This window comes from Rhagoletis pomonella, unplaced genomic scaffold (genome assembly GCF_013731165.1).
Source record: "Rhagoletis pomonella isolate Grant_MI unplaced genomic scaffold, Rhpom_1.0 Rhpom_scaffold_00007, whole genome shotgun sequence".
In the NCBI taxonomy this organism is placed as follows: domain Eukaryota; kingdom Metazoa; phylum Arthropoda; class Insecta; order Diptera; family Tephritidae; genus Rhagoletis; species Rhagoletis pomonella.
In genome coordinates, this window is record NW_023458561.1 from 37,501,087 (window position 1) to 37,512,031 (window position 10,945).

General features: G+C 33.9%; 1 protein-coding gene across 7 annotated transcripts in view; it reads right to left on the reverse strand.

The window, feature by feature from the left end:
• The window catches only part of LOC118742713, a 221,922-nt gene that overhangs the window by 111,453 nt on the left and 99,524 nt on the right, over positions 1–10,945 (reverse strand). For all 7 annotated transcript variants that reach the window (XM_036474984.1, XM_036474983.1, XM_036474986.1 and 4 more), the window contains one exon: positions 2,884–2,954. In XM_036474984.1, coding sequence (XP_036330877.1) covers positions 2,884–2,954 — 71 coding nt within the window. The remainder of the gene's footprint in view (positions 1–2,883; positions 2,955–10,945) is intronic.

Below are 10,945 nucleotides of genomic sequence, written 5' to 3' on the forward strand. Positions count from 1 at the left end.
ATTAAAAACGTTTGAGTGCAATTATTAGGCGACTAATATACGTCCAAAGAATTTACAACATACAAAATTTGTGATGAGCAAAGAAGGCTAACAAACATTTTTACTTAGTATAAAATACTTACATAAATGGGCAAGCAAATGTAAAATGTTGATTTTATTTGAATTTACTAGTAAATTTAAAATTTAAATCACCAAAGCCCTCTCATAGTTAGCGTATTAAGTTAGTAACGTTATGCTTATACGTACTTATGTTAAATTGAATTTAGGAATTGAATGCGTTGCAATGCACTGTCATCTAAAGTTTCAGCACACTTCAAAGCGGCACGCACCCACTTATTCATAAAATGCACTTTAATATGACTGTAAATAAATAATTAAATAATAACGCATCTATATGAGCATACATATATGTACATATGTAAGTACATATGTATGAAATAGTTAGTCAAATAATGTTGTAAATAAAACTCACAAGCTGCACGCATATGTAAGATGTATATATTGTATGTATGTATAGGTACATGTTGAACGTTGTACGATTAAATATATGTACGCATGTATATATATATATATATAGCTAGTTAAAACAATATAAGAATAAACAAATTAGAAAAATGTGTTTTAATAAGCTAATTTTGATAAGCCAGTAATTGAAGGCGTGACATGGGAACAGACATGGGGTCTAAACGGAAGTATAGGTACGTAAATATAATATAAATACAATCATTTTGAAACTAACGAAACTATGGGCCACATACTACAGTAAAACTACATTTCAAATTTTTTTGCTCTAACGTCGGGATTTTTTAAAAGGACTTTGAAATTTTTTTACTTCAAAAAATTATTTAAAAAATTTAGTCCAATGGAGAAAACACTGTAGGTATCAAGTTAAAGAGAAAATTCTGTAGAATTAAAGACTAGTAGGTATTGAAAATGGCCTTTTAAAGTTTTATCCTTGAAATTTCTCAATAGTTATTTTTGAAACAATTGTATCTTAAGGACTACGATACACGCGGCCACATATTCGAATTTCGTCCTTCTTTATAGACGTAAACAATTTAAACCTTGTGACCTTGAAAATATGACAATAAGTTTTCGTCAAAATTTCCACAGAACTTTTCACCGAAAAACAGCCTTAGGCTCAATAAATTTGTGGAAGTCTGTTCTTGTTAGTCCGAATAAAAAATAGCAAGAACAAATAACTTAAGGACGTGCGCTCGTATAAAGTTAAATATTCTAAAAATAGAATTTTAACTAAAAACCAATTCAAGGTCAAGCCTAAATAATAACAAATATCGTTGCCCTTGTTTATAGTTTGGTTGCCGTAATGAAAAAGTGGATATAGCAAAAACAGTTTACATTGGCGAACTTAGTTTAGTGGGTACGACCACTGGCTTTGAGCGCCGTAGTTGCTGATTGAAGTCTCAGTGAACCGAATGAAAAAGCCTGTCAGCCATAATATCGACCATTTGTAACTATTGTTGTTGTTTTTCCACTTTTCTTCGCTATAAAGTATGTTCGTAGGTATTTTAATTAATACTAGGATTGCCTGTTAGGTCGCTGTTATGCAGGCAAACTTTTGTTTGACAAATTAAATGGCGGCTGCGTAGTTTGCTCGGAGGTGGTTATGTTGAGTTTGGCACATGGTTGCACGGTGATTGTGGTTTTCGCGGCTATTTCCAACACGAAATGAAAATTTTTAGATGCAAAATTAATATTTTTTATTATCTTGTGTAGGCAATTAATTGTGTGTATGGCAACACAGATTTTATAGCAGTTTGGCCCAACAAAATTAGTTTGCTGTGAGAGTCGCGAAACTCGCTCTCTCCGAGTTTGCTGCAACAACAATTGCACGCAGTTTGCCAAACAAAATTTCTGCACATTTAACACCGACCTTACTGTCGAAATTCGTCCAATTTTCTGCTTTTTTTTTACGCTTGGAGAGGTTTTCTAACTTAGCACGTCGTTTAACTTATAATGTATAATTTTTTACGTCTTTGAAGGTTTTTGGAGCGCTTTGGCAGGACCTGGAATTGACCCGATACATTCCAGTTTGTCGGTAAATTTCTATAATTTGACGTATATCGATAATTCAATGAATTTCAAAGACACTAAAATTCGATGACTCAACAAAATTCTATAACTCGATTAATTTAATAATTTTCGATAAATTTGTATAGCTAAATATGTACGTTTTTCGAGGCTTGATAAATTTCGATAACTCAAAAACTATTAATCGACAAATTTCGATAACTCGTTACACTCTGGTAACACGATATAATTCGATAAGCAGTGGTAACTCGAAAAAACTTATACAAAAACTTCGATTCAATAAATCGACAAATCTAATCGAATCAATAAATATCGATAACGCGATAAGTTAAAAGAACTCAATGCATTATGATAACCCGATAAATTTCGTTAACTCTACAAATAATGGTAATTAAATAAATAGCGTTAGCTTTACAAATTTTATTAACTTGACAAATTTCGATGATCCCATAAATTTTCATAGCTCGATAGCTATCCGTAAATTTCGACAACTAATTTACTGTGTCTAGATATTTCGACAACTCAATAAACATTGGTCAATGTGAATAATTCGATACGTTGCAACAACTCAGTAAACATGGATAACTCGATAAATTTCCATAAGTATAAACTCGTGATTCGATAAATTTCATTAACTTGATAACTTTCGATAACTAAATTTTTTATGACAAATTTTTTCTCATTGTTTTAATTTTGTCTATTCTTCAGTTTTGCCTTAACTTTTTTGTCTTAATCGTTATCATTTATTTCTTCACCATCACAAGTATAGTATATATATATATATATATGACATGGATTTCAAATAAAGAACATACATAAGCTTTTACTCACCTTATGCGGGTATGCTAAGTGCCAAGTGGCATTAAACTTTGAACCGGATAGCAAAGATGTGCGTATTGTGCCTGAAAGATTAAAAAAAATATAAATTGTTCAGAAAATATTCGAATTTGGTAGTTCAGAAAAAAGTTAATCAAAAAAATTTGCATACAATTATTTATTCTACGAAACTTGGTGCGATAGATTACATAAATAATGCTATAACTAGTATTTCATCATTTTATATTCAAGCAAGTAGGCGGTGTCTCAAAAGATCTTACCCAAATCCTACAAAATCACGCAATGGTTTTCAAGAGATAAATGCAATATAAACTTTTTGTGAAAAGTTCGATTTTTACAGTTAAGTTTTTGAGCAAATTTAAGCTGACGAGTCATACTATTTCGGTGAACTTCATTAACTATATCGATTTATATGACTTATTTAAAAACAAAAATACTTTCTTGTAAGGACATATTTTTTTTAACATTAAGATGCATGAATATAAAACATATCATTGCACAACTTTATGCATACGAAAATTTTTTATTACTTTACAGTTCAGTGTTGATAAGTGTTTATTCGAAGTAGTATCTTAAAAAGTAAAAAAAAAGGATTTGACCTTATTACAAAGTTAAAAGAGCCTCGATTTAAGTGCTTACTTTTACTTATGAATAAGTTAAAAGTAAAATTAAGTAAAAGTAAATGAAGTAAATAAAAGCAATACATTTTCAAAAAAAAGTATAATAGCGAACATTCGGTAATACAATTTTGATAACAAGCTAAAAATTGCCGTAATAAATTTATATGACTGTCAACTAACTGATTTATTTTCAAAGTAATATCCAATGTGGGTATGATGGGCCATTTATTAAGACATAATTCGTCTGATACCCTGTAGTGAAAACCCAAACCAGTCAGTATAATACTAGTTCATTAACTAGTATGTGCTAAAGCGATGCCCTACCAGTTCGATAATTTCGAAGAACTTAAACGTTCTGCGACATCTGCCTTTGAATTGCCAAAGACAAAAATACTTAAAACGCAATTAATTCCTTTTCTTACAAATGTCGGCTGTGGCGTCGCGTGAAGAGTGCCGGTTCTAGTTCTGAGATCGCAGGTTCGAGTCCTCTTAGAGGTGGGCAAGCTTTTTCAAATTAAATCAATGTAAGTCAATATAATTATTTCAACTTAAATATAAATAACAAACTTGAAAATGTAATTTCTCATTGCAGAAAAAACATACATATGGGAAGAAATACTGGTGCCATAAATTAAATTTAAAAATTACAATAAAAACCCTAAATAAAAAAAAAATAATGAAATAAAAAAATTTCTCTACACCAGGGACCTCAGGTATGCCATGCGAGTGCTTTGCTCTATAGGCCATTGCGACTGCTGGAGCGCCGCGAGCACGGGGGATGAATTGGCAGACTAAATATCTCATCAACTGGTATGATGCTACTAGTAGATGCTGATGCATCATAGCCTGACAATTTTGACATCTAGAGTCGCTAGCATTGAAAAAGGATAGAACGTGAACTAGTTGGGCTGCAACGCTAACTGGTAGCATACTAGTTCACAACTAGTAGCTTTCCCTGCATGGTAAATACTGGTTATGCGTATGTACATATTTATGTATCTACATTCAAACGAATATATTTCTCTCTATTATATAGTATAATTGTATAGTATGTACGTACATATTTAGAATAAAAATTGGGTGTTATTACTGGGAATCTTTTGCAGATAAATAGAGTTTTCCCATAGAAAAATGTTGATTCAAATGCAAGGAAAACTTTGGGCACTTTGAGCGACCTCTAAATATTTTTTGATCTCAAAATAAAAAATAGGGATATAATTCTTTTCGGTATAGGACAATCCTAGGGGGTGAGAGTATAAAAATTTCGACTTTACTTTTTTTATATGCATTTTTGGACCACTCTAATGTACATAAATATATCTATATAAATAAACGCAGATTGCACGACAAGTTCATTAGTACCGGAAGAAATGTGGATCGAATGCGAGTGAACAGCTTTGAATTATACTTATTTTCAGCAAATATACTTATGTATGTGTCAGGGCCGGATCTGTGCTGGTGGAGGCCCATTTTTTACGTAGTAATACAAGTTTCAAGTTTGGCACGGAGCTTCGATAATTCAGCTGGGCGCAAAGGAGAGACGTTTGTTTTTTTTGCGAGTTGTACTTAAACTTTTTCCAGCGATGTTCGTACTTGAAGCCAAGAGTTTTACATGTGAAATCTTGGGTCGAGCTGTGAATGAAATGTACCGCAGCAGAGCATGTGGAAACCTGTCTGTCCAACTAAATTCTAATAAAGTAGACAGCGTGGGATGAAAACAGAGAATGAATGTGTTTGAAATATCAAAGATTTAATTGATTTCGACAGTTAGAAATATCGGTGGTCATCACATCATTCAAAATGTAATAAGTACTTCTGCGAACTGGTTGTCAGTGTGTCCAACATTAGGAAATTAAGTCAAGGAACGTATAAACTGGATATATTCCTTCCATATTTCTTATTCCTATTGGGTGAGAATTCGCGATACGGATCACTTTTTTCCGAAATTTAGAAATATACTTTTGTTTATTCAAAAAGGTTGTTCTGTTCTGTGCATCCTGTAAACGGTTGATGAAGTCGTTTTTCATTATTTTTTAGTTAAATTTTTTCTATCTATTTCTGCACACAGATTATATGAAAATTTAATTTCCGATTTTAAAAATTTGAATAATTGCAATTTTTATTGCTGGTAAGGGCCCCCGATTTGTGGCCACTGGCCCCTCAAGTCCAGCCCTGATATGTGCGTTTGTATGTAAAAATAAGACACTTGTGCCAACATAAAGACAACAAAATAATGAGTAATAACAGCAAAAGAGGTAAATAAAAATATGTATATAAAAGTAAGATTGGCGCGAAAGCGCCATGCTGAAAGCAACTTAGTTGACAAAAGAGACACGGAGCAAAAGAGGAGAAGACAGAAAGGAGAAGATAGAAATATAAATTGTTTGCATCAGCTAAAAGAAAATTGTAACAAATTTGTTTGTGACTGGCGAAAAGATAAAAAAAAATGTAAGCCACTACTGACTAGCTACATAGAATATGACACAGACATTTACGATTACATACTGGAAAACATGTCCGTACATTAGGGCGGTAAAAAAAAAGTAAAGTAAAAGTCGGAATTTTAATGCTCCCTCCTGTATTTTATTTTGAAATCACAAAGTATGTAGAGGTCCCTCAAAGTGCTAAAATTTTTCTATGTATTTTATATGGGACAAAACAAGTTTTCGTAGAAATGTTATGGAATTCTTGAAAATCAATATCAACCTTGAGCGGCTTCTAATCTTTTGTGTATTAAAAAAAAAACAGAGGTAAAGTATTTTTAGAATTAGAACAATCCTAGACGGCGAGAGCATTAAAATACCGACTTTACTTTTTCAAAAACATTTTTGGACCACCTTACATATGGATCTGTATGTGCATATTTACACAAATATAAATATATTTATAAGTAAGTATGCACTAAATGTGTATCAATGTTAGAACCGCTGAGCTAACGCTGCTCAAGTGCGACGAGATTTTTGGTGTACGAAAAGAGTTGCCACTTTTATTCAATTTTGTAGAAAAAGTAGGCATCGCAAAAAGTAACTTTTGTGCAGAATCTTAGTGAGCGTAGCCGAGGTGTTATAGGCTAGTACGCCGACGGGGTTGGAGCCAAGTCCTGACCAGGCATTTAAAGAATAGAATGAGCACAAATGTTTATTCTTTTTTGCAAGTAAATAAATAAAGAAAATTACAGATTTTACCACCACTAGGACGCATTTTGTTCTGAAGATTTTTATTAATTTAGAAATATAAAAAAAAAATGCATGGAGACTCGTACGGTGCTACCGATTTCTGCCTAGGCTTGTAAGAAATTTTCTACTCGCAAACAAAAATGATGACACGGCCTTTATTCGATCGAATAGAATTGTAAAAATTTATTTTATCAATGGCATCCCTATACGAGTTTTTATGTTTATATGTATGAAAGAATTTCTTATAGTTTTTTATATATATGTATTAATTTATCTATTTATATAAGTCGCGTCATATTTGTCTATTGCTGCACAGGTTTTATTCAAACGGTAGTTGCAAGAATTGTGTATATTCTATATAAGTAGCTAGCATTTTTAAATACACAAACACATGCGCACTACTTTATACATACATACGTACATACAATTTGATAGTTAAATGAAGTCAAGTTGGGGCCAATGCGGCCAAGCAGCCAAGCGACCAAGCATCGGCTTCTTAACAATTTTCATGTTTGATTAATCAAGCGTGCTAAGCGCGCTCAAAGTATGACCGTAGATATTGAAATCACAAGCTGGGTGCTGGCAGTTGGCTGTTGGTCTGCTGCAGTTGCACGAGGATATAGCAACGTATATTTATGTACATATATGTAAATATGTGCGTACACTTCGATAACAAATAATTAAATATACATACAAATATACAAACATACAAACATATTCATGTGCATAGCATAACTCAAGTTTAACTGTACCGCTTGACTGCAGCTGCTACTCCGCATGGCAAATAAATTTGCTGACTCGAAACCAAAAATGAAGAATTTAACATGGATGCGTTGAAGGCTAGATCTTCGAAAGTTTAAAAACTGACCCACAGATTATACTGCTTGAGATAAATAATCTAGATCAGCGGTGTGAATGAAATGGCTTTAAATTTTGCCTCTTAATTGATGGCTGATTCTCACCGCAATGGTTTATATTAGACCACGATGTACATATAAGACGATGTCCGGTGAGCGTAGCTGCTCTGGCTGTCATTGGTTTAGAACCTTCCGAAGCCGACAGATGGTAGATAGAAATCAATTTCAAACTTTGCATGATGAGATTTTCGCCAACCGCAGATAGCCAAACGTGCACCCACTACTCTTTCTTGAGGAACAGCTCTCAAAGTGTACCCATCCTAGCCAGAATATCAGCGATGCAGATAGTCTCCAGCCACGTCAAATTGACTTGGTGGGGAATGAATGTCATTGCAAAATGTTCTCTTGCCATTTTCAAACGCATCATCAATGACGCTAATAGTTCATTTCCACCAAGCCTTAACTGCAGTGTTTGTCTATTGGAAAGAGCAGTTTTATAAGTAAGTACATGCTAACGAAAGTATAAAAAAGGAACAACTAAGAAATAAACCTTGCCGATCGCTCCATCTTAAAATTTTTGGAACTTACCTGAGCTTTTAACTTAAGTTAAGTGAACGTTTCTTGTCGGTCAGCATCAGTATTCAGGGTAACTCTTTTACTCTCTTTTATTTCGAATTTCAAGAGGACTAAGTGTGATAAACCCCTTTGATGACGACCACGGCAAACGTTTAAGGCACTACGATTTGAAGGCATGCATCTGCGGAGCCTTAATGGGGAACCTTCCTCTGCCTGGCTCTGGTTGATGTCCTCGTAAGGGCAAAAGTTGACATCACCGCCAATAAATGCCTTGTACCTTGCGATGCGTAGTACAGTTGCCACGTACAGGAGCCCAAATTCGATAATGGATTTATGGGTGTAGAGAGACTCCGTCACCGTGTACGTACTGGTGTTCACCCCGGTGGACGAGCGTCTTCAACATCTAGCTGATTTACGCCCACGCCTCGACGGAAGAGAAGGACCACTATCATTTTGCAGACAATATACGTACCAGCCTCTGGACAGCAAAAAATGTGCACCCAACAATACAAGGAAACCTAAACGTTGAAAAGCTCAAGTCGCAGCAGACGGCCAATGCATTCGCTACTTGACTCTCACACCTGCTCTCACAAAGCATCTTCAACAAACCGACATATGCGAGCAGTGGAGACACATTTCCCACCCATTAAGTACCGCCGCCGCAGAAGTAGGCGGATTTCAACGTGCCCGAAAGAACAACTGGTACGATGAGGAGTGTCAAGAAGCTGCAGAGAAAAAAAATATCGGCTACAAGCCACGCTGCCGTCGGGCGCAAGGAGAGCTCTGTGGAACCGCTATAAGGAACTGGAAAGTGAAGCGAGACATATCTGCGGCAATAAGAAAAGAAAGGCGGAAAAACGTGCCTAGCTATTAGATACTGATGTTTTTTTTCTCTACTGTAAAATTTTTCTAAGTGGAGTTAGCATCTTTTACGGCGACGGCGGCGTTATATAGTGGTCAAAATAATTACTTAAGTATTATAAACTGCAAGTTCCAAGTCGTTACAAATTACCGTTGATTTTTGAGGTTCTTTTCTCAATAGTGTTTAGTGTTTTCTTCCACACATATTGTTCATGCGTTATATGAAAGAAAATGCGCAACATCCTTTGAAAAAAAAAATCCTACAAAAGTAACGGTAATTTATACAACTTGAAACTTGCATTATTTATAGTACTAGAAGTGAATGAGCTACAAAACTGCATACTAATTTTGAAATTTTGATGAAAAGTTGTTGAATTTTTTAAGAGCGTGTGTGAATAAAATTTAATTTCAGGTGAATAAAATTTCAATAGCTCATGAGCAGGCATGGGCAGAGAGTTAGCAGGTGCTAAAAGAGCGTAAGCGTCGCGTGTACGTATACAAGCGAGAGCGCAGCGATGAGAACACGACAGCATGCAAAATGAATTACGTAAACTAACACATTCTCACTTTTAGCTCACGATTGTTTGTGGTAGTGCCCACCTCTGCTCATGAGGATAGTGAAATTTTTGACAAATTCATAGACAATTTTGACAATCGCAAAGATTGTTCATGTGTGTAATTTTTCGTTAAATAAAAGCTTAAATTGATGAATTGCCATCAATGATGGTAGATGTTCTTTTTTTGAACAGAAACTTCTTTAGCGGCAGTTGGTTGGTTGGGAGTAAATTGGCAAATTCAACGGAAATTGCACACGGAAATGATGCAACGGAAATGATTGGGACTGAAACAAGTGCTTCTTGAGTGTATGCACATGGTATTAATTTAACAAGTTGCTAATAAAAAAGGTTAAAGAATAACACTTAGAAAAAGACCAATACAAGAATGAAAGTAAAGGTGAGTACGTACATAGATAAAGAAAATGATAAAGGCAAAGTAAATTTAAACACTTTACTTATATAAGAGCAAAGGTGAAGGGGCATATGTAGATGAAGAAAATGACAAACATAAAAGTAAAAACAAAGATAAATATAAAGAAAAAGATGAGGATGAGGATACCGATAAAAGTAAATATGAAGATAGAGGAAGAAAGATTAAAATAAAGGTAATTATAGAGAAAACGATATAGATGGAGACACAGAGACTCAATCTCTGAACTCTTATGGAAGTTTTAAAGATTTTCGGGGTTCCCGTGACTTATCGATATATAATCGATATTTTTATCGATTTTGTTATCGTTATATTCGAAACTTATCGATGTAATAATCGACATTTTTATCCATTTTGCTATCGATATATTCGAAACTTATCGATGTAATAATCGATATTCGACATTTTTATCGAGTTTGTCATCGATATTTTTAACGATTTTGTTTTCGATATTTTTTATCGATATTGTTATTGGTTTTGTTATCGATATTGTTACAGATTTTGTTATCGATATTTTTATCGAATTCGCTATCGATAATATTGTAAAATAATCACTGTACGAATAATTATTTCGACCACTGTAACTTTTCTACTTTAAAAAGTTTATATTAAAGAAGTTTTGGTAAAGCTTTCATAAACATTTGTATAATTAAAGTATTTGTGTGCGCTAAGCAAAAGAGACTATGTATTTTTCCTTATGCAGAAGCTATACTGCATTCTAATTTCTTGCGCCTTGCGAAAGTAGTACAATGTCGACCGCTAATAACTGACCTTGGCGAGAATGCCAAATGTAATTGAAGAAATTACAACAATCAACAATTAACATACATACATACCAAAAATATTCGTGCAACGCCAACATGTGCAAGAAACAAGGACAATAACAAATGGTGTATACATATGTATGCATGTATGTATGTATGTATGTATGTATGTACTGTAGAAAAATGTGAACACACTCATTAAATATTTGCAAGAT